This window comes from Leptidea sinapis, chromosome Z, assembly GCF_905404315.1.
Source record: "Leptidea sinapis chromosome Z, ilLepSina1.1, whole genome shotgun sequence".
Taxonomy (NCBI): Eukaryota; Metazoa; Arthropoda; class Insecta; order Lepidoptera; family Pieridae; genus Leptidea; species Leptidea sinapis.
Window position 1 is genome coordinate 8271913 of NC_066312.1, and position 26213 is coordinate 8298125.

Consider the following 26213-nt stretch of genomic DNA (forward strand, 5'->3'; position numbering starts at 1 on the left):
ACTTCTGATCTCATTGGGATTAATATCTCATGTATCAAATACACCGGCAGCAAACCGTTACTGTGGCCAAAAGTTGTTATCTGCACTGGAAATGTTGTGTGGTGATTTGGTTATTCCGGGAATGACCACCGCGGACTTAAAACTCTACCAGCTGCCATGGTTGAGAGGCACCGGACCAACCACGATGAAGAAAAGAGAAGAGGCTGCGTCCCAGTGCTGTGAACACCCTTGCAGTTTGGAGGAGCTCCTTGTTCTTTGTCAAATGCTTGATTAAGCATGTGTGTAACAACGTAAAATGATTGTTAATAAGTGGATTCTTTTATATAACCAATAAATACTTAACTTTGAAAAAGGTTTTTTTGTTACAGACGCTAGAATATATTACCTTATGTTTTTGTATAAGTGACTATTCTACTTAGAATAACATTTAAAATTTTTTAAATATCTTTTTGTTTGTGAATCAATCGAAACGGAACCAACACTTAATGTTACAGCAATTCGCATTCAAATCAGTTAGCTGTGTGTGAGACTTGCATCCACAAACAAATAATTATTAATTACTTCAAAAAACTACAAAAATTTATTTTTTATATAATTAGACCATTCGGTGTTTTTGCTCAATCTCTGAATATTTAAACGACAGGAATCGTGCACAAGTATGTAAATAAGTAATAAATTCAAATTCAAATATTTTTAATCAATATACGATGTGACATTACTATTATTGAAAGTCAAAAACTACCACCCATTCCAAAACGAATGCCTCAGACCTGAGAAGAATGGGTGCAACAAACTCAGCGGGCTTTTTTTTCATCGAAAAATATATGTTTGCTAAGTAATATTTTACAATTAAACTTATTATTTAATAGGCTGATGGCGGTCGCTCCATTCCCAATCATTGACAAAGTCATTTATGTTATAGTAACCTTTACCACACAAACGTTTTTTAACAATTCATTTGAATAACCTAATACTTTGTTTTGAACATTTACTTACAATAAGTTTTAGTTACAAAGGTTTATTCGAAATAGGAACAATTTTATATTGTATGGGACAAATTTGTTTCATCATTGATTAATAATGTACCTCAGTCAACAAGTATTTAAACTTGAGAAGAATCATGCAGGCCAAGTAAGTAAATAAATAATACTAAAGTTCTTTATATCTCTCGATAGTGAAAATTCTTCAGAACCCAGTACTTCATGTAAAAATAGGAATTGGAAATTGTTGTTAATCGATATCAAGATTATGCAAGCTGATGTCGGATTCATTAATATTTCATTGCCGAACTTCTGAGGGTTAAGAACATTGCTTAAAGTAAATTAAAATATAACAAGGGAAATCCTCGTATCGATTTAATGTCGTATTTATAAAGTACTTGTGCACTTTAAACTGTGTTCCTACTCTACATATATTACTGAAGTCCGATGTAGGTATGTACTTCTTTATGGAAGGAGAGGAAAAACGGGTGTACGAGTCACCTGAAGTTAAGTGATCCCCGTCGGCCACATTCTCTTGCAACCCCAGAGGAACAGGTCTTTTTGAAGGTACCAATTTCGTATCCGGTTTCGTATACAGTTAACGTAGGGTAGAAGAGCGTTGAGTTTATGCGACAGTGTTGATAGTGAAAGTTAAACTTGTATTTGCTTGAACATGGCTCTTTATTATAATTTAATCTTTTTTTCTACCCTGCGTTAATATACACATATATATAATATTTACAAAAAAAACAATATTATATTATAATATTAAAACTAGAGTCATAAAATCATTAGGTACTATAATTATTAAAGGACACAGGCTTGTGAATAAGTTTGTAAAACGTATTAATTCTTGATAAAGCTCTTAAAAATATGAACTAGAAAAAATATATACCTAGAATAAAATATCGGAAGAAGATTGCAAAAACAGATAGAATTTAGTTTTTCGTTAAAACTATTAATATTTAAGGAATTTTAAAATAGATCCCTAAAGAGGATCCTTAATATGATTGTCGTAATACCATTTATAGATTCCATATTAAGATGGTCATCATACAACGTCGACTTTTCTGATATGGTTTTTTAAAACCTACTTTTTATATAATAAATAAATAACACGACGCGAACGTTTGCATAAAAATTATACGAAAGCCTTCCAGTAAGTACGGTCTCTGTGCAGTGGTATTATAAATTCAGTCACCAGTCACCAATGACGTTCAGAATTCAGACTGAACCCTAAATTCTGAGCGGCATTGGAATTGCACTCGTCATCAGTGCCGTTCAGAATTCTATCCTGAATCCAAAATTCAGAGCGTCAACGGAATTGCACTCGTCACTTTGGGATATAAGACTTAAATTCTCATTACTCCAATAAGAAATTAGCTTCTTACTACATACTTGGAGTTTACCTTGTTTATGATATTGCCAAATAAGTACTACCGAGCTTGATCGTAGGGGTCCGTCCGATCCGATCCGATGTTCATAAAATAAATACTGTAGACACCTGAGAGGACTGTCTGCAGCATCACTTCCTCATATCCAGGTTTCTTCTATTGGTGCTGGGGCTGAGCCCCAACTTCCGAAAATAGTAAAACAGTGCAAGTATTCTTAATACACATTCGCGTAGTAATGATTTTTAACCAACTGTAAAAAAGGAGGAGGTTCTCAATTCGACTGTATTTTATGTATGTTACCTTTCCAAATATAATAATAATTGTAACATTATTTTTCCGTAATAATTTGATTGACTTTTAGGTAGTCTAATATTTTTCTTTTCATTTACCTAGGAGAACTCTTAAAAGAAGTTGAATTTTGTTGTTTTTTTTTTACTTTTTAGTGCATATTAGATTGTTTTGGAATAGGTTCTTTTTGAAGTCGGTTGTTATTTTGTTTTTGATATTTTGTATTCAACATAATCATATTAAGCAATTGTTATTTTAGATTGATTGAAACACAGAATAAAAACAACAATCGTAGTTATAGAACTCTATAACCATGATACAACCATAAAAATTACCTCAAGGGCCACTACAAGGAAACTAATGTCGCTATGATATCGTCAAGATACAACCTATTTGAAGGTCAAATCAAGGTTACAGGTATGAAATGACACAGTGAGCCAATTCTGACCTTGAGAAAGCAGTAATCTGTAAAACCACTTTAAGGTTCTAGTTCTTTGAAAGATTATTATTTTATTTAGAGATTGATTTCCTTAAATCTATATATTTTGTATTTACTTATAAATTGTATATTTTATTAGTAAGTGCTACTGTTCCACTGTTTTAAATAAAAGTATTTTATTTGAAATAATGTTTAATAAAATAAAATTTGATAGGTATAAAGATAAAAAATATCTTGTCTCCTACAAACAGGGTTCCAAAAAAAAATATTGGGGTTGTGAAAAATCCTAGACTTTTGCAATTGACCCGACTGCGATGACTGATCTAACTGATCAAATAATAATAAGATAAATGATACTCGTAATACCGGAAGATGCAGTGTTGGGAGGCCTCCCACAAGATGGACTGACGATCTGGTCAAGATCGCTGGAATAGATTGGATGAGGGCAGCGCACGACCGAACGTCGTGGAAATCTTTGGGGGAGGTTTGGATCTTTGTCTTCCGGCTTATGATGAGACAATAATACTTGCAGCAAATATTCTGTCAACATAAACGTAGAAAGAACAAGCCAACCAATAAAATCTGAAATGTAAATATGAACAGGAGTTGTTAAATATTATGAAGCTAGAGGGATTCTCGTTAGCACAATTATTTATTTAAGAAAAAATATATTGTTGTTTAATGTAATAACACGAGGATAAATACGATAAAATAATTATCTTATTTATCTTTATTTCTGGCTTAGTAAATACTTCATAACGAGGTAGATTCTGGTTTATGGTTTGATGTCTAGCTGAGGAACCCAATAAAAAATCCTGAGATGAGTTCCGTATGCTTTAGGCTACATAAATATTGCTTATGATAATGGATGATAATTTATGACTTAATATTTAAACAGTGAGTGTGTTCATTGAGTTTGTGGCTTGCAGTGTGATGTTGGAGAAATGTAGTAGAAGACGCAGAAAGAAGCGGTGCGTCCTTAAGAAATGCCAAGGGATGGAACCATCCATAGAGAATATTACAGGGCACTCATTTACAATATTTTTTAATCGCTGGATTTAAAAGATTATTATATAATGTTTGCAAGGCGCTGCAATCAAACCACGATAAACGGCTTGACTTATACAAGGTTAACAGGATAAATGTGCGCATAAGCAAACCAATGTGAAAAGGGTATATTTTAAGCCTTGTCGGATTCATCAACATTATTGAATAAAGGAGTTACATTACAAGCGATTTGATTCGAAGGAGGGGAGGGGGAGATCTCTGCAATCTGATATGAGGAAGTTGTAGGTACACTAATAGTTTGCTCGAAAAGTAGTTCCTCGTTTAGCGTGGTGAGATCAAATTTAATTGAAAATGTGGTAGAATACACACAACGAAGCGGCGTCTCTACACAATGCCAAATGATCTAGCCGTTCACAAAGCACTGGATTCCTGGAAATTCGAGCAGCTCTGCGTTGCACGCGGTCTTGTGATTCGAGCTAATATTGAGATGCACCAGACCAGAGATGACAGCAATACTCCATATTTGGCCAGACCTGTGCTTTGTAGAGCTAGAATGTGGGCTGGCTTGAAGTATTGCCGTGCTCTATTTGTGACGCCCAGGTTCTTCGAAAGAAATTTGGCTTTGCCGTGGTTTTCATGCCTCGTTTATGCTGGGAAATGCGTGGTTAGAGCCCTCGCCAGAAGACGATGGGCGGCCCTAGCGAAAATGCAAATGGTGAGATTCTCTGAATCTCGTAGAGCCGGAACCTTCCTGGGATAAAATCTCTTTGAGGACCGTTGACAGGTGAAGGAACGAAGGGGTCAGACTCCGGTCCTCAAGACTAACCTGTGCGAAACATAGCGGCACTAGGCCGCTACTTCACTTCAATTTTCTGTCCGAGTGTAGTACTTAATCCGGACCAGCCTGGTCAGAATGAAAAAAATGTACATAATTTACAAACAAAGCTGAACTCAGCGGGCTGAAAAACCTTCTTGAGCCCATTTCTCTAAGTAATATTTATTTAAGTAAAACTTATAGGTTTTGACGTTCAATAACAGTAATTAAATTTGAATCTCTTTTAAATAAAGGCTCATAGGCTATACGTTATTCGCGAAATGAATTGTTTTGTATTGAACCACAAACGAGTATCAGTGGCAAAGCAATTTCACCAGTAACTATTAGGAAGCTGTCAGAGTAGATCATTGATAAATTGATCTTTGACCTCGACACTGTGTTCTAGCCTCTACATTGCATCCACTACAAACACTTCAATTGTTGTGATGCATACATTGTAAATTGCTGTAATTTGGTAGATCAAAGAGTTGATACTTTTGTTCATTGTTATAAATATATACCAATATGTATTATAAATAATGAATAAATATTGGATTGAAAGTGGACCACCCAAAAAGAAATCAAATTATATTATAAACGAAATTAAGGAATTGATACTAAAGTCCACCATTTTATTTTCTTCAGACTTTCTCAAAGTTATCGCTTAGTTTTATTTATATTTAATTTTGGTACATGAAAATATCTGTCCTTTTTGACTTATATATATAAAAGAACCAAGAAAAATATATATTTTTTTTTGAAAATAATAAAATACATTTCTTAAACTCTTTCGCGATGCCACCTATCGAGTTCAATTGTAAATCCAAACAATCAAAGGGTTCACACAGTTGAGTTGAATTTTATAGATTAGGTACCTTAAAAACGGCACTCCTTAAAATAATATTGGGTTTAAAGATTGCTGAATAATCAAAACGCATAACTCAACAATTTATTTACAGCCACACAATAATCACAAGTGGCAAACAAACTAATCAATAATTACTTCAAGAATATCGCTGTATAGTTAAGGTTTCCTCTTTTAACATGGAGGCTCTCTTTTACGAACGTACAAGTATATAATATTATGAAATATATTGTGATTAAAAAAAAATTATGGTGAACGCACAACGTAAGACAATCAATGTCATAGTGAATTTTACAATGCGCGCGAATTGTGTATTTTATAATGCAATTAAGACTTTCTTAATAAGGCGATCCTTTAAAAAAAAATTGAATTTAGAAGGGGTTATATACATGCTTACATAATATTATTTGATACCTACAAATGAGTTTTGTATTTTACGGTGTCTCGTTTTTGGAATACTGATTTGAATTTTTTTTTGTATTATATAAGATATATCTTAATTTTGAATATATATTCATTCTTTCTATTATAAACCATCCATATCTTATCATAAATAAATTGGCATGTTATTGTTAGAATACCTATATGTTTAAAGTAAATTCTAGGGGATTCTCTAGAATTCAAAATATAAATAACTCTAATAGCCATTTTTTTTCAAAACAAATTTTGTTTCGATGTAAGCTGATTTCCCCCATAGAAAATTTCTTATGACATAATGCTATGGGAATAATTTTAGATTTTTAATCCTTCTTATAGCAAAAGTAGCAGCACTGAATTAATTTGAGATAGCCTCAATGTGAACACCTCATTGAAATTATTCATCTTGTACAATTCCAAGAAAGGAAGTACAGTCAACAAATTTTTAACAGTTTCTCATTAAATATTATACTCCTTGATACTTTTTTACATTTGGTTGGGAGAATTACATTTTGTTTCCTTCGCGTTAAGTGACAAATTATTTATGACCTGAATCAATCAGATATGTTTTCCAATTACAGATTTTATTTTATTTAAATTCTGCGATTGCCTGTCAATATTATAAACTAATGAAGTGTCAAGTGCGTAAAGAACAATCTCATATTCTTTTGAGGCTACAGATGGTAAATCGTTAATATAGACGACGAATAAGAAAGGTGCTAGGATTGAACCTGAGGCATGACTTTCCGCATTACTGCTTCTGATGAATATTTATTACTAATTACTACTTCGTGGGTTCTATTTGATAAGTATAAAGTATTAAGATCAAGTAATTTGATTTTTATTCCATACTAATTGAGTTGATGGATAAGAGTAGAATGCTCTACGTAATCAAATGCTTTCGAAAGATCCCAGAATATTTCTACTGCGTAATCTAATTTCTCCCAAGTATTAAATATGTGTCAAATCAACGGCATACCGCCATCAGATGTTGAACGACCTTTCGTGAAACCAAACTGTTTATTTGTTGTAGAGCAGTAACCGGTCTATAATTGTTAGTATCACCCCTTTGACTTTAAAAACTGGTAACACTGTTTTTAGATAATCTAGAAAGAATCCAGTATCGCAACGTTTATTGAATATTAAACTTATTTGTTTAAAATATGGAATGTTAAACAGATTTGATCAAATTCTTTAAATATTTTTCATGGCATTTGTTTTGATTGAAATTTTTGAATTATCTCAAATTGCTGCAATCAATGTTATCGGCATGAAATTATTGACGAGGTAAGCTTGCTTTTGCATCTGAATGTTAATGTTTAAATTATTCATCTGTGTAGACTCTTTCTGTTATTTACTATTTTTCTCAATGTTGGTGATTATGAAATATTAGCTTTATGATTGATAGAAACAAAATATTTATTTTATGTTTATAATTTTTGTCTTATAGAAGTCAAACACGGATTGACGAGTAAAAAGTGAAAGGCTATATCTTTAATACGATATCGGTAAATATTATAAATTAAATCTAAGAATATGAACCTAAGTTGGGCTGAAATCGATTTATATAGAGTTCAACTCAGTCTGGACTATTGTTAATAATACTTATAGCAAATCCCGGTAAGATCTGAAATTGTAACCCTCAAGGTCTCACCTAAATTACCATATGACAGTTTTTTATTACCGTGGAACCAATAATGCAAATCACGCTGATGAAGTTTGCCAGTATAAGTTCTTTGCTTATCAGCATAAAGGTATCAAATAAAATATCTATTGATATGATGACTCCCTGGATAATCGTGCTTTCGTTTAATCATACTTTAAAAGGCATATTAGGAAATGACCGTACCAATTCCTTCCATTTGAGCGTATACAACGAAGAGCGGCTCGAATCATCGACTCTATTCGCAGCGTATTTGGCGTTGCCTAGAGATGCCCACATCTCTAGGCAAGTAAGAGTACCCATACTCACTGCATCTTTTTCCGCTTATGTCACGGGGAGTGTTGAGAAGATTTGTCCGGGTTAACATTACCTGAAGCCAAATTCCGCCGCTGGACATCACTTCAAAATTCCACCTGCATCATGTTGAGGTATGGCGTTGTGGAATTAATTACCGGCTGCAGTTTTACCGAACCGGTGTGACTCAGGTACCTTCAAGCATACAGCACACTCCCAACTTAAAGGTCGGAAACGCATTTCTTGACCCCTGATTTTTCACGCGAGTGTCTTACTCGGTTGCCTCATTTTTAAATAAAAAGTTGTCTCAGTGATGCATAATACATCCAATTTGAAGCGATATTATACATAAATACACTCATCACACCTTATTGCCTGTTAAACACAAGGCCTGTTAAATAAGGGAAATACCCACTTAACGGTATAAGTACTCAGATAATATTTTATTTCGAAGAATATTTAAGTGAACGCTTACATTGTGTGATTGGCAGCATAACACTGACTTATATACCCTCGCTATGTAATTCAGATTTATTTCAATAATGTGTAATTAATAAATAATAATCTGTACTCGTATGTACTGTACTGTATAATTTTGACATGTTAAAGGTCATTTAGATGAGAGGTTTTTTCAGACTTATTGGTGTAATTTTACTACATTTCTGAAGGATCTGAAAAACGCTATCTAATAAATTATGGAATAATTTTTTTCATTGTTCAGAACAACTGTCTGCGTCTATGACTTTGTCTTTCTTAAGTTTTCGAATTATTATGAACGTTTGTTCGATGCTAAATTGAATTGTGATTTCTTTGGTACAAGAGAGTAGATATGGGCCTCGGTGATCATATACCACCATATGTTTGTCCTCCTCTCCCATACAAAACTCTCTTGTATCAACTGATTGTAAAGTACTAATTCGTTTTAAGATCTCAACTACATTAAAATTAAACGTTTCATTACATTTGTATTAACGTAATGTGCGGGCGAGTCGGCAACCTAGGTGGAGTAAAAAATGGGTTGTCGTAAAAAGGAATTAATTGGAAATTAAATTCTTTTCCATGAATTAACATTTATTTGCAGTCTATTTTTCTTATCTTATACATAAATTAAACCACACCTTAGACCGATTGTGCCTCTCTATCGCTTGTTCCGCGTTCTCGCTAGCACAATGTACGCTCGGCTCGGAGTCAGGATAGTGACAGTGAGTCATACTTTTAGTGCGTGCAGCCGGCGTTCATGTCAAAAAATATTTTAGAAACTGAAATGTAAAGTGACTATTTTTTTTTCATAAAACACAAAATATCTGGTTAATGTTTAAATTATGAATATTCAGATAATGTTTGAAGTCGTTTTGATTTCATATTTCTTGTCATCTTTGCTTTATTTTATACATTTATTTACGGCCGTTCCTAATATACTATCTACAGATAAATTACTACTACTGTCAGTAATTAGCTGTCAATAATCTGAGACTGTCCCAATATACCCGATAAGTCATTCTTATCGCCTTATATTGGGACGCATGAATTGCAATTTTCATGTAAACTTCTATCGCTGGTAAGCTATACGTCATCCCATTGACAGACAGCGTGTACGGATAAGGTGAGTTACCGTCGATAAGTTTATTGGGACAGAAAAGTCAACGATAGTTAGGATTTTTATCTCAAGTAGGCCACAACTGGAGATAGACTGAATATTGGGAACGGCCGTTCAGTGAAGCAACCACACCACGTCGACTTAGAAACTTCATAAAAAAATTATTGATCTGATACTTATGTTTCAGATGACGGAAATGGAAATGGCAAATATTAGTCATATAAGCGGCAAGGCGGTGACAGATATAAATAGTCATGTTGACAGGTATGAACGTAGTATCAGTACGTGGTAATAATAATTAATTAATTCAATTAATTAATCACCTGCGATTCATCACACGATTAATAAATACATCACATTCATTCAATCCAATCACATTTAGCCATTCCATTTTCTGCTTACTTGTTAAATTTTCTAGACTACAGACATCTTTTCTCTCACGGTGAAAAGTTAAGTCGTAGTATCCACAAAGGCATTGCATTTTTTTTCAGTGAGTGCGTGGGAAGGGCCCTACCACTTATAGGTGATGGATTTTCTCATCTCGGCTGGCCTTTCATAAAAAAAGCGATGATAAAATTAAAATACTGCTAGCGAAAGATCATACGTATATCAAAAGTCTGCAATGCGCTTATAAATAGTCTACATTAATGCGAAATAGTTACTTTGAGCTACACTTACTTAGTATATTGTGTGAATATTATCCGAGTATAATCAAAAAATCCGATTTTCTTTTGTTCAACTTCCAAGGTAAGTCGTGATTTGTCGCTTGTTTCAAAAGTATCTACGTACTTCAATCAAACTACCTAAAACTTCATTTTCATTAGTGAAATGATAAAATACTAATTAAAAAACATTTCATTATATTTGTTAGATACGTAGGTAACGTATATTGTTTTTTTGTTAAGATAATTGAGATTACTACGTAGTAATAACAATTATCCTACTTACTGCTATTTACGTAAAAAGCAGTAAGCATCAATATAAAAAAGTTTCGTATTTCTTTGTAAAATTTAGGGGTTGCTAAAATTTTAATTGTTTAATATAGCTATATAAAAATCATAGTTTTATACAGTCGCGAGCAAAAGTTTGGAATCACTTACTTGAAATTGGTTCTTCTTCTTATCAACCTCCACTTTTCAGCGACATATAAAAATATTGGAAAAATTTGACTTCGCATATTATTTGGTGATGTTTCTATTTCTCCATATTTTGCTTATTTCTTCTGCAGTTCTTGTTTTAGCCTCTTTATTTCCTCAATGCACCCACCATTGTTCGTGATGAATGTTCCAAGATAAACTTAGGGTTGAACTATTTTGCAGTTTGACACCTAAGTGACTGATGGTGAATTATCATTACTGTGGTCCGCAATCATTATCTTAGTTTTAATGCGATTAATCTTTACCCGAGCGCGAAGCTTACTCTCTCCATCCTATTAAGTAGTTCTTCAATTCGCACACCATGTGCTCGAGTTGCAAATAGAGTTAAATTCCATCCAATATCCAATCCACAAAAGCGATGCGCGTTATAAGTTCGCTGTATGCATTCAATAAAAGCGGTGATACAATTCATCCTTGGCAAACGCCAGCACTAGGATTAAATTAGTTGATAGAATAACATCTGTCCGGACTGAGGCTATAATTTCTTCGTAAATCGTGCGTGCCCATATCTTTTGAAGTTTTCCACAAAATTAGTCATCTTATACAGTCAAATGGCGTTTAATTCGTAATTAAGAGATGATCATTTCAATTGCCAACTCATGTCGGGCGGCTGAGTAAATATTATGTCAGAAAATTTTAAAAACCATAGAGGTCTAGGTCGGATTATAGACGGCCCGATAAAGCGCGACCAATTATAATTTATCAGTGCATGCGGTAGTTAATTTAATATTTAAAATACTACGCACCTAATTTCAAGGTGTCTGACAACTTACCTTATCATATAGTAACTCATTAAGTCCAAGTATCATATATTAAAATATCCTATGTCCATTTCTATACCCCTAACAACGCGCGTACGAAATGTCATGATAATCGGTTGAGCAGTTTAGGCGCGAAAGCGTAAAGAAACAAACTCAAACTCGCATTTCTAATATTATTTAAAGAATTAGGATTATGGCGGAAGTCCCTTGCAAGAGAATATAAGCTAAATTATAAAATATGTAAATATCTGGTATAAATAAGTGTTAATTGCAAACAATGAGTAGGTACCTACCTATTTGAATGATATAATAATCTGTTGACAGTAGGCAGTGATATTCTCAATAACAAAATAACAGAGACAAATACGAGTAACTGAACTCATTAGCAATGCACAAAGAGATTTAATTATAGAATGTGTTATATGAATCTCATAACTGGTTATTTATACTTTATTGTAGATTGCGCCGTATGCTTTTAATAATTATATCGTTTCGAGGTGAAATCTCTTGGCGCGCAGTTTTTCTTTTGTGGATATTGAATGAGACTGAGCTGTCACGCTCGTTTATCTAGCTCACGTTCGGGTAACTTCGGCTCAAACCAACTAAGGGAGTGTGACAAAAGCCGTACTGTCGCTAATTGATCATTCATTCCTGTAGATATGGGAAGATCTGGCGGCCAATAAGCCTGTCTTAGCCGGCTCTAAGCTGATGCGTTTTTGGGAGTGAATGAACAAAGGCTGACAGGAATTCTAGGCCTTTTGAGTAGAATTTCTGGAATAAGTGTGTTCCATTGGAAGAATAATTCCTAAGAAATACCATTGTTTAGTACAAAACAATATGCTAGTCGAGTTGCAGTTTCAACTGCTTTACCTTTAGTTGTACTTTCTATAGAGTCTTCCCTTGTAAAGGTCGCGGCATGGGGCATAATTTTTTTTTATTCAATTTAACCCCAGAAGAGACTCAAGTCTCTGCATTATCCATTACAACTGCTGAAATTTTCAGGGATTCGGTTGTTACCGTACAGTACAGTTGTAGTTTTTTTTTTACGGAAAAGGAGGACAAACGAGCGTACGGGTCACCTGGTGTTAAGTGATCACCGCCGCCCACATTCTCTTGCAACACCAGAGGAGTCACAGGAGCGTTGCCGGCCTTTAAGGAAGGTGTACCGCGAGTTTTACTTACACCAGTAGATCACAGCCGATCACTGTAAATATTGGTATGTGCATATATTTTTTCGTAAAATATAAGTTTTCGCGTGTTTACCTATTGTTGTCTTGTTGCCCAGGTATTTCTACAGTATATCAAATAACATATAGCGATCCGTATGAATCTGCTATTATTTGAATACGGAAATTGTTTTACTGTGTTCTTAGCAGGACGTCTGTCAGGTTCAACTAAGTAGTAATTGTTTGATATTCAACATTTTCGTGGTTTATAAGAATTGTTTTAGTAGGTGTTAATTAGCTATTATACACAGGATTTTGAAGTTCCTGATTGATTCCTGTCTCACTCCAACCAATTGTTACTTTTATATAATTATCACACAATTGCAATGTACATATTGAAGAACTGTAACTAAGATGAAAATATATTTTATAATCAATAAAGACTTTATTAATTAATAACCTTTTCTTACATTATCATATTAATACATACTTATAATTAAGTAATAATTTATCAAAATAATTTCAATATTAAATAGATCAACTTATATTAGTTTTAGTTATCACTTTTGTCGGGCGGCCCGATACGCACATGTTTTTGAAGTAAAACTTCTTTAGAGTCGTTGTGTGACGGAAAAAACGACAGGTAAGAGACACAAATACAAAAATGTGTAGGATGAAGCCGGCAAAGAATGAGACAGAAATATGCATACTATTGAAGTGAAAACTTCTTTATCATCGTTGTGATTTGAAAGTCGATGAAACGAAAAAGCGATAGTAAAAAGAGCAGTCACATCAATCAATTCATAATATTTAACATGGGAGATAATTAGATAGGAAGCATAATACAATGTTTTGGTACCAGGCGATCATAGTTAAAGAAGAGATTGTCTTAAGTATGGCGCGAGTATACCTTAATATATTCTGACTCCAAGCGCACGACGTATTACTACATAGACACCAGAACATATTATTATATATATTAGTGGTGGTAGGAATGTCTTTCATAGCGGTTGAAATCATGTGTTATCCTAGAAACACGTACCAGGAATTCATATGTAGTTTAGAGGTTCATGCACCATGCAGGTTTCACTTCTGACATGTGTACTTTGTGGGCACGCAATGTTTTTTTTATTATTATTTTGTTTTCTGTATGGCTCGTTAGTTACTTTTGGCACGTCAGTGTAATATAGTACGTAAGACTTTACAAGGGCGTTATAAGTAAATGAACAGGTGAACCTGTTGTAGAAGGGTTTGCAGTTATGTACCAGACTTAAAATATACTAGTGTAAAGAAGACTTGACAGTCCGACAACGCGTGATTTATATTGATTGACAATGTGTACTATAGCTAGTGAATTAATATTCAAAATACTAAGGAGTTACTATCAAGAGTGGCTGACTACGTACGACTTATCAATTAAAATCAGTAACAGTAGTAACAATAGATTCACTTTCCTTTGATGTCTTGCTGTATCTCCTCTCTCTCTTGTTTTTCTTTTCTTTCTTTCACGATTTGTTCGTCTAAACACTAGAATATTGTCGCTAGCGAATTAACATAAGAAACGATCTAACCTATACACTTGATTAGATGAATGTCTGCTAACTTAAAGCATTGCTAATTCTCACTCTGTCTTCTTCTATTGACCTAAGTCAGAATGAGAAAAAACACTCCTAAGCGGCTGTTTAAAGTTAGCGGACCATTATGAATAAGTGGGTAGGTATATACGAAGATAATACACTAACAGTAAGCATATTAATTTGAATAATATAATATAGGTCGTACTGCATCATTTAAATCAATCAATCCGACGAATCAAGTCCGACAACTGTTTAATTGTAACTCATATTAGTATATGACTTACAATTATTTAAGTATATGACAGGGCAAATCCATCACATAGTCATGGTTGTCCATTGTAGTGGGCTTTTAAGACGACGGCAAGTAAAACACAGTCTTACAAATACATTGTATAATTTTTAGCAACAAATTTTACAATCGTTATGGCAGGTACACTTCAGAAACCTTATGATTATGTAATAAAAACGTGGTGTTCCCGGCATGCGCGTGTGACACAACCACCTCGCTTGATAGTTCTTTCCTGACTACCTGCTCGGTGCTCACCCGGCACCTGATCTCAGCTGCACTTGCACCGCACGCCGATTACACCCGAGCCAAGACGAGTATACGCCATATTTCTGTGTATTCCAACGTTGTTGTGGTTTTTGACTATTCATCCGGTAATGTCAGTCAGTCATTTAATCCTTCACCAATTGCTTAAGGTCAAGAATAAAGAAAATATTTGGTTGTCGTTTTTGAATGATATGTGTAATATGTAGCAAAAAAAGTGTTTTTCTACCAGAACAAAATCTAAAACCTTGGTTTTGGGCGTGTATTGACACGGCCATATTATGTCTGATAGCGTGTGTGTGTCTTAGCGTTTGAGCACTTTTTGAATAATGGGTCTAAAGGGTCTAATAGATAAAATTTATAAATTTCTTTTACCTATATGTAGCAAGTATATATTCAGCACATTTTAATAATGAGTAAATGACACTTGAAAAAATACCTCATAATAACAGGCTGTCACATATCTAAGTCTACTCTCAAAAAGTAGCCGCCACAGGAAGTACATATAGATTTACTACTAACTGGTGAGAAGCTGGCTCTTTTGTGCAGGATGCCGGCTAGATTATGTTATGACTATTTCTGCCGTAAAGCAGTAATGTGTAATCATTATTGTGTTTTGGTCTGAAGGGCACCATAGCTAGTGAAATAACTGGGCAAATGAGACTTAACATATTAAGTCTCAAGGCGACGAGCGCAATTGTAGTGCCACTCAGAATTTTTGGGTTTATCAAGAATCAATTATGGATGTATCAATTACCATCAGCTGAATTTCCTGCTCGTCTCGTCCCTTATTGTCATAAAAAAAACTATAATTAACTAAGCTAACTTAACTTATACTGAACTAATACAACCTTATTGTAACGTATTTCATCATAGAAGCGGACTTAGAATAAATGATGTCGATGCCCTCAAAAGCCTACTCGGTAATCGGTATGAACAACCTTGATCTCTGGTTGCCGAATAGGTAATCCCACAACATCAAACTCAAATGCTGCAATATGCTCGTTTTGCCCTTTCACTTTTGTGTCCCAATCGGTGACTCTAGGAGTATTAGTTCATTCTGGGCCACCGATAGTATAAGTCTACAAAATGGTAAGTTTTTTTCCAATTAATTATATGTATGTCATTGTGAGTTGCTATGTCTGAGTTAACCTGCAAACAAAGCACGGAAGATCGCCTGACAATAGACTAACTTCACACCTAATTCATAATTTATTTGATCTTTATACCTTCTTCTTTCAATTGTTATTATTCTTTATATTTCAGAAGTCTGGTATCATACTACTTATTCTGCAATTTTGTATTTATGTTCAATTTGCAACATCGGAGGAACCTTCCACGAAAGACCTCGCTGATTACGAAAACGTAGAGAGAAAACATCACAAAAAGAAAAAACATCAGAATAATCCTTGTAATGGTGTTGGCAGACTATTTGGACCTCACGAATACTCTAATACATATATTTCTGCACCTACGAATAATTATTTTTTTGGATGTGGCGGTTTCCCAGCACCGTATCCTGTGAACCAGAATAATGGTCACGGAGGACACGGTCACGGTGGACACGGTCACGGTGGACACGGTCACGGTGGACACGGTCACGGAGGTCATGGCCACGGAGGATATGGCCACGGTCAAGGAGGTAACGCAAACTTTGGCAGTTTCAATGGTTACCAACCTCATCTATATAATCAGGGGTATCAAACACTTGGAAATCCCTTGCAGAACATTTTATCGTCAGCAACCACGGGCTTTGGTAACACCGTTGCGAATTATTTCACACGACCAAGGAAGACTTATAGGAAGATAAACAGATTAATAAATAATTTGTTTTAAAGTGCATGACGTGTGAATTATAAACAATAGTGGTAATTATGTGCTTAGTGTAAACGTGTGAAAACAGTATTATTATTACATGTGATTTATAAACGTACCTATTATACAGGGCGTCCCACGTTTATGCCACACGGAGGGGAAGTACCTTAATTATTGTATATGTAACATTTTATTGAAAGAAGACTTCATTCAAAAATCAACAACACTTTATTCACGGAAATGACACTTATCTGCTATGAATGATGGTACTTCATAAAGGGTTGAGCTAATGAGAAGAAGTAGGAAGAAACTCATTGCCACTCTTTTTAATCGTGACTTACTTTTTCATCGTTTTACAAATCATTTTAATTACAATATAATAATATGTGAAGTGATCCAACAAACATGCATGCATTTAGAAAACTATTTTTTAACTTCGTTCATAGATTATTATATTAAATAATTGCCTGATTATACCGGTAATCGAACTCGCTACACGAGAAAAAAAATACTTACCCTTTTAAATACCTTTATCATAACGATCGAAAGGCTTCATCATAAGGCTTATTTTTGCTACATAAAATAGCATCAGCATTTATATAATAATCTATGGATGCTGTTTAAATTGTAATTGTTTTAATTGTTTTTTTTTTAATTAAAATAGTCTTCCTTCAGTAAAATGCATCATCAATGCATTACATCTACAATATTTAAGGAACTTTCCCTCCATGTAACATAGACGTGAGACGCCCTGTACTATGGCATAACTAGTCTTGTTAGAGATCATGTGAAATTATTTATCCATGGATTTCAATAATCCAGTTATTACCTAATAATGTTGAAATTAGGTACATAGTTATAAGTATTGTTTTCTAGTTAATATATATAAAATATGTTATTAAGTATGTTAACTTTCAAACCGTAGGTATTATTTTAGTTTACTTCAAATGTTACTTATATAAATCGTTAGCCACATCCAGTCCTTCTTATTCCGTATAAATATAAAATATATTGTTGTTTTGTTGAGCAATTTTTATGTAAGTACCTTCATTTTTTATAATTGTTCATTTTGTTTGTTTTTGCATACTTAGTCATAGAAACCTAAAGTAATATTATATTGTATATTTATGTAAAATTTTCATGTGTGTGATTTTATGTCAAATCTTATTAGAATAAATGTCTTTAAACCGAACTTTAAATACCAACATTTCATGTGTGTAATAAATTCAGATTCGTACAAACATGTTCATATATTATGCTATACATTCAGTATTGATGACTTATTCAAGGTTACTTACTCTTGTTGATGTAGCCTGTATTGAAAAGTGTCTATTCAGTTAATTAATTTTATTCAATTTGGTGTTTTTACATTAAACAGTCGAGAGAATTTTTATTCATTGTGTGTATTTCAGTTAAGTACATAACTTAACGCTGCAGTAAATTTTATTCAGTGTGTTCAATTCTTTTTTAATTAAAATAATGGTTACCTACTACCTACCTAACTTACCTACTTAACCTAGATACTTATTCAAAACATTCATTAAAACCTTAAGAAATATTAAATTTATTAATAACTTATTTTAACAATGCCACTGATTCGAAAGATGATGCGGAGAAGAAGAAACGAGTGACACAACAATTGTGTTTTTTTTCAAAAATCATATTAATTAAATACGATTTTAAAAGAGTAGGATTATAAAAAAAATCCAGACATACATTTTACACAAATTATCTTGCCCCAAATTAGGCATAGCCTGTGTTATAGGTTGCAAGACAACGATATATTTAATACAATATACTTACTTAAACATACTGTATAAATACATATAAACATACATAAATACATTTAAACATCCATGACTCGGAAATTCATATTCATCATATAAATGCTTGCACCTACCGCGATTCGAACCCGGGACCTCCAGCTTAGTAGGTAGGATCGCTAACCACTCGGCTATACAGGTCGTCATACATATAATACCTATCTAACAATGGAGAATAACTTTTACAAAATGAAGCAAATTATTTTCCTGTATAACGTCTTAACGATGACAAACTGATTTTGGAAATATTCCTTAGACTTTGCACAGTCATAAATTTTCATCCTTAAGTGATCTAATTGGTTCACAATGTACAATAATAAAATGATTGGAGAAAGGAGTCGTCGAACTCTGACAGATTGCAGTAATTTATATTAGAACGATAACTTGTGACTTACTTACTGCGTTACGAGAATGTTTTATGAGTTTTACAATGTTGCTTAATCGATGTTTACTATGTTGTTGCAATTCCTTTTCATATTCTATGATCCGAATCATTTTAACACAATTACATTATCAAATGGCGTCTATTTCTGCCGGTAATCAGTAATGAGGCACTTATTTATTTATCAAAATTGATTGTATGTGTATTATTAATGTGTAAACATTACTGTGTCACGCTCTGAAGGGCGCCGTAGCTAGTGAAATTACTGGGCAAATGAGACTTAACATCTTATGTCTCAAGATGACAAGCGCAATTGTAGTGCCGTTTAGAGTTTTTGGGTTTCCTTTTCAAGAATCCTCACGGCGCTGCATTGTAATGGGCAGGGCGTATCAATTACCATCACATGAACGTCCTACTCGTCTCGACCCTTACTGTAATAATAAAAAAATTAATTGCCAAACACAGTTTGTTTTTTTTATGTACATATAATTTTAAATACGTTGCGGTTCCCTTTAATAGTACATTTATATTTGAAATACTTTTTTCTGTGAAATGTATATGCAAATTTTAAATATGTACCTCTACACTGCAAGCACCATTTGGTAATTGGTAATGAGATAGCTATGAGAAGAGAGTAAGAATAATTTATACACATTATCCTATAATATGTATTAATTACTAGGAACTACAATAGAATTTATTTATGGCAGACTTATTCATGAAGGTGATAGTATTATTAACCTAACAGCTTTTAATTTTTGCTTAGTAACTTTGCTTGGTTTAGTTGTGAGTGATATTTTTAGCCTAACAGCTATTAATTTTTGACTTCGTAACTTTTTTTGGATTAGTAAGGAGGTGAACAAAAGTCTCCTCCCGTAGCCCTTAAGTGGGGAAAGGGGAGGTGTTTGAAAGTTTCATTTATCGGTTTTTTTCTTATATCACGAAAGAAAAACTATGCATCTTACAGACTTGACCATCATATAATATAAGTTTTGCAAAATAAAGTTTTTCGATACCTTTTATAGTTTTCGAGATCACCGTTAGTGAAACTCCGTTAAGTTGGAAATAAAATTTTAGTTTATACTATGATAATTTACTTTTCTATATCAACAAACTTCGTTTTCATTTAATGTTTGTTTGTCAAACTATCACAATGTCTTAAGACACTCATAATATATGCACATACATGGACACAGCGATATTTTCCTTTAAATTTTTTTATTAATCTTTGATTAATTTAGTGTTAGGAACCTGGTCAGTGGGCCCACTAGTAGGTAAATATTCATCATTGAAGATTTACCGGTCAAAACGTGAGTTACCGACTATCATTTGCAGCTATCTCTGTACCATACAATGTACATATTATATGGATTTTTGTTATGGAAGAGCGGACAAACGAGAGCGTACGGCTAATCTGATGTCAGGTGATCACCGCCGCCCACATTCTCCTGCAATATCAGAGGTAAGAATGTTGCCGGCCCTTTAAAAAACTCGCGTTTTTTTTAAGGTGCCCATGTCGTATTGTCCTGGAAAGACCGCTCATTCCACAGCTTGGTCGTACGAAGTTTTTGGAAGAACGTTCCATGAAAACCGCACTATTGAGAACTGTCGCACATCCAGATTATGGGGATGATATCATAATTTTTGGCGTGTCGTGCGAAGGTGGAATTCGGCAGCTGGAATCAGGTCAAACAGCTCTTCGGAACACTCCCTTGATAAATGCGATAGAAGACACACAAAGAAGCGACGTCTGTACGCAACGCAAAGTTATAGCTTGACTTTGAAAACTTCTAGCAAATTTAATCAGCTTTCATTTTGTATAGAACCGGAAAAAGCAGACATTCAAACACCAAGGTAACGGGCGGGGAATTATGGTGTTATGTTGACTTCCTGACTAGTATAAGTACAAAGTTACGAAGTCAAAAATTGTGTTCTTACCATTAACCTCTATATATAGATGCAGGTATATAAGTACATCCTCTCGTTGCTTGATTTTGATATAAACGACCAGCCACCTAGAAACCCTCTAATGGAACATTAAATTAATTAATATCTTTATATTTCAGTATGTTACCAAATGTAAATTGGGATAACCACTTCCAGGACTTAAGGAAATCCGATAATTTGGAACAGGGAGTAAAAAATGATCCTGTTTGTCGTTGCCGAGTATCTCATCCAACATCGTAAGTTGTTTTTAACTAATCTAACATACCTATCCACGATATAAATATACTCGCGGATATAAAAAAGTGTGTGTGCACCTACTTAGGTAGGTATGCACGCTAAAAGTTATTCTTCTTTGTGCGTAATAAAACAAAAATCCTTAAAAAAATATTCCTATTCCTCGTGTTGTTTTACGTTTGTAGAAAAAACAATATTGAAAACTTGTTTTTGTTTTTTTTTCTTATTTATTCCTTAAGTGGTCTGCGGGCGATCGGTTCATACCCACGGCGTTGTAAGTTGTAAGTCACGTACGATAAAGTAGGGTACACCACGCAAACGTTTTGTAGTATCAAGCAAGAAGTCTGCTGAGACTTGAGATACCGGTTATAAAAAGGTCAGTAATGCCGATAAAATTTCCACTGGCGGGTACGTCTAGAATACAGACAGCAAAAGTATTTTTAGAACAGTACTATCTCATACAATGTATTACTACTGCAGAATTAAATTGCATATTATTTCATTATGATTGATGAAGTTACATTAATTTGTTTGTCAAGATTCCTTTCTAGGGCCGCGAGGAGGAATCCATTTGAATAAATCAAGTTAAAATTAAACGTATCAGTTATTACTGATTAGGTCTCATTTACTAGAATCACAGCTGAATTTAAAAAAGTACTTTTTCAAAGATTTATTAAAGCAAACTCTAAATATCTCAGTATTTTTGTAGATAGCTGCTGCCCCCGACTTCGTCTGCGTGAACATTATAAGGCAGCAACATTTCTATGCTTACATCGAGCGAGATCATATTATGTTGTTGAATTAAATCTATTCAGTAGTCATTGCGTTTTGCCTAGACGTACATACCTGTTTAACCTGATTCCTGCCGCCGAATTCCACCTTCGCACGACACGCCGCAAGTTAGGATATCATCCCCACCATCTGGATGTGTGGCGGCGGTCCTCCACAGTGCGGTTTTCAAGGAGCTTTCTTCCACGTACTTCAAAGCTGTGGAATGAACTTCCTTGTGCGGTGTTTCCGGGACGATACGATATGGGTACCATCAAAAACAGCGCGTACACCTTCCTTAAAGGCCGGCAACGCTCCTGTGATTCCTCTGGTGTTGCAAGAGATTGTGGGCGGCGGTGATCACTTAACAACAGGTGACCCGTACGCTCGTTTGTCCTCCTATTCCATAAAAAAAACGTATTTATTTAGAAAATAATTCCATCTCTTCTGTACTGTATTCTATTTGACACAAACACTCCCCAATATTTAAAAGAAAAAGTTTATTTATGTATTTTTTTGGGTTCAATAGTGAAATGGCAAAAAACTAAACATAAATAGATTCGTCATGTCTGTCTGTCTGTCCCTCCGTATGTCACAGCCCCTTTTTTCCGAAACTATAAGAATTTACTGTTATAATTTGGTTAGTAGATGTATTTTGTATACCACATTTCACACAAAAATTGAAAAAAGAAACGATAAATTTTCGGGGTGACCCATATTTAGAACTGTTGTTCTTTTTCATCAAACGTGAGGGGTATCTATGGATAGGTCTTCTAAAATGCAATTCTGAATAGTTTGCGCCACTTCCAAAGTGGTAAATGTGTCCCCTGTAACTTCTAAAATTAGAGAATGATAAAACTAAAAAAAAAAACATATGGTTTACCATGCAAACTTCCACCGAGAATTGGTTTGAACGAGAACTAGTATGTAGTTTTTTTTATACGTTATAAATCGTTACAACTACAAGAACTGTTATTTTATATTACTTGCTGCTACGGAATCCTTCATGAGCGAGCCCGACACGCACTTGGCCGCTTTTTTAATATAGGTATAGTATGACTATTATATCCAATTTTTTTCCTCTTTTGTGCTTATTTCTAAGTGTATAAATGTTAGTTGTATGTTTCACTGAATATCGATAAGGTCGCATAACAATTACTACTACCATAACAGCTTTTATGTACAAATTTTAAAACTTTTTAGTGCAATAAAGTGTTTTCATCCATATCTCTCTCTTTACTTTTCTCTTAGATAATTTATACGTATAGACAGAGTCTTGCTGCTAGACAACCGATGGAAACAGGCCAGGTTTATTTCTTTAGTGTGCGTGACAAGCTATGTCTTACTTACTTAGCGATTTGTATGACACGTTGTGTTAGTGTGCACGTATTGCTCAAAATAGAGGTTAACTGTTAACCTCTATTTTTTTTTCGATGTTTTCACTCTGTCACAGTCCATCTAGATGTACTATAAATGATCTTAGACTTTTCTGTATCTATCGTGTGTTAAATATTAGTGCTTATTTTTTTTTAGGTACATGGAAACGATGGTTCATGTATTTCGTGGTAACATTGGCGCTGGTCTCTTGGCTATGGGCGATGCGTTTAAAAATGGCGGCCTTTGCTTCTCAACTATTATGGCGGCTATTCTTGGTGTAATATGTGTTCACGCGCAACACATTCTGGTAATTATAACGTAATAGATACTTAAATACAATTTAATATGCATATTAAATAGTAATTAATAGTCATATTGTAAGTGGAGGTATTTAGTGAGCATTGCATAATATGTAGATGAACATTCTTTTTTGTTGTTTTGTTGAGTTTTCGTGACAGGCTTAAATGTTGCTGCTTGTGGCGGCGACATGGGACGGGTCGTTCCCTGCCCTAAAATATGGTCGACTGTGGCTATGTCTGGCCCATGCGTCATGATTATGAACGGGCGCTTCTTGTGGTGGCAGGATGATCTTATAACCAGAAACTATGCTGCGTGTTTTTAAAATTAAAGTTTGTTTTTACAATCGCTAGTAAAATGCTCTCAAAATATCCTTGTTTATTTATGTGTGTGCAGCAACGGATTAACACTTAATCAAATAAAACAATTGCCTAGGACATCACATCTGAGGGGGCACCAGAAGAAAGCACAAAAAAATCCCTCCTTAGAGCATTACGTCTCACTCTCACGTCACCAAAAACCACACCAAAAAAACTTTCTAGGACTAATTTGAAAATTCGCGCGTTTTAAGTTGACATGGAGTCCGATATGTTAAAAACGTTAGACGTTAATACTATCTTGCGTGAATTCAGTGCTCGGAAATAAATAAATTATACTTTGGTTTTTATTGTTGTCGCACCTACTCTACTTCTAAAGTACGTTACATCTCACCATCTTATTTTACAAAATAACTAATGTTTTTATGCGGTTAAGGTTTACGTTATGTTTTCTAGTTGACATACGGATGGGGGGGCCCACAGGCATGGATTGCTTTGGGCATCAAGTAGTCTTAATCCGTCACTGCGTGTGTGTGGGTTGATGCATCTTCTCTACTCAATAACTCTAGATTTTAAGTATTAATTTACATTAATTTTTGGCTCGTGTAAGGCATTACTTTTAAGTATTTGACGTTTCAGTATCTTTATACGTCGCTTGACATATATTGTAATTGAAATGATGTGTAAAAGGATGAAGCTGTACTAAATGTTGATTTAAAATAGTGGCAAAGAGTTTCTTGCCACTTTTTCACCTTTTGCGAAGTGGCGGTTGATGTAAAAAGAAGAGAAAACTTCACAATAATTGGATGTAAATCCAGAAAAACATTCCAAACCACAATCATGTCGAAATTGAGTTAAGAAAACAAAACTGGTCACATGATTCATATTAACGGACTGACAAAAAATACCAGCCATACTGTCACTCTTTAAATGACATCGTGACTTAGTAGCCCAACCCCCATGTATGGAATACACTAATATTTATTAAACTTCAAACACGGATTCCTTAAAATGTGATGTTTGTGGCTTGGAACGTTTTTCAGGAATTACATGCAATTATTATAAGAGTCATTTCCTTGACCTACATGAATAAAGTGATTTTGATTTGATTTGATAAGTACTTTGGTGTATTTAAAATACAATAAGCGTAGCCTCAATGTGTTTCGAGATAGTTTTTTTTTATTAGTTTTTAATCATTATAATGTTGCATGCAATTCCGACATGCTCTCATTGGCAACTAGGTATGGAATTGGCATTCGTAATTTTTTGCCGTTCGTTAGTTGTAAACACAATAGTTAATATGCAATATAAAGTAAATTGAGATTAAAGAAAATAACTAAAAACTACATTCTTAGCACCCCCAAAAAACATGTACTAAGCACAAAGAAACAAAATATGTACCGAAAAACAACAACTATGGCTTTATTTAAGTTACGACGGCATTTTAAGCTTTTTTTTAGAGTAATAATTGTAGCCAATGAACTGTTGTTAAAACATTTATTGGGTGACGTCATCGATAGTTTTAAGTAAGACAGCAAACTGTTATATTTTAAGTTTTTATTCCAAACTAAAATAGGATTTTAATTTTGGTAGTCACCATTTTTTTAACATGTACTCGTAGTGTATACTGGGCGTCCCACGACTGGAGATGCTTTAAATATTGTAGATGTAATATTTTACTGTAAGAATACTTTATTTGATTTAAAAAAAAAACAATTTAAACTGACACAAATAAAATTTGAAAACAAAATTTTATGAACGACGCGGGACTCGAATCCACGACCTCTCGCGTTTCGTGCAAGTGCTTTTCCAACTAACTAACCGTTCGAGTGACATATCGTCATCAAATCTTGTATGATTTGTTCAACTCTCCGGTTATTTGTGTATTAATTCCAGAAGTGAGGGTTATAACTTGAAAAACATATTAGATTGTTTAATTTAAGATGAACTCATAATTTTTTTAATAAATTCCTAATTGAACATGGAATCGAATATGATAATGTCAGTTGCATATCCTTACATGGTAATGTCAGCTTTTCATATTTTGAACAAAATTTTACATCAATTGTTAAAATGCATGGTGTTCCTATTATTTGAAAGAAAGAAAGAAAAACATTCAATTCCACACACACAAATAACAAAATGAAGCAACTTATAAATATAAAAACGTGTGATGTTTAAAAAAGGAGCCACTCAGCATGTGTTTCAACACAAGTGTGTTGCAACGCTGATCTTCTGTGACCCCCGCGTGACACATGAACCTCAAGGGCGACATATTTTTTT

General features: G+C 34.0%; 2 protein-coding genes across 2 annotated transcripts in view; both read left to right on the top strand.

The window, feature by feature from the left end:
- Positions 1 to 7476: 7476 nt before the first annotated feature.
- The window catches only part of LOC126978350 (proton-coupled amino acid transporter 4-like), a 29943-nt gene continuing 11206 nt past the window's right edge, over positions 7477 to 26213 (top strand). The window contains exons 1-4 of the mRNA XM_050827102.1: positions 7477 to 7492; positions 9947 to 10023; positions 21057 to 21173; positions 23473 to 23623. Of these exons, the coding sequence (XP_050683059.1) occupies positions 9947 to 10023; positions 21057 to 21173; positions 23473 to 23623 (345 nt within the window). The 5' untranslated portion in view covers positions 7477 to 7492. The remainder of the gene's footprint in view (positions 7493 to 9946; positions 10024 to 21056; positions 21174 to 23472; positions 23624 to 26213) is intronic.
- LOC126978374 (uncharacterized) lies at positions 16039 to 17314 on the top strand. Its single transcript, XM_050827135.1, has 2 exons — positions 16039 to 16062; positions 16237 to 17314. Exons 1-2 carry the CDS (start codon positions 16060 to 16062, stop codon positions 16804 to 16806), a joined length of 573 nt encoding a protein of 190 aa, XP_050683092.1. The 5' UTR covers positions 16039 to 16059; the 3' UTR covers positions 16807 to 17314.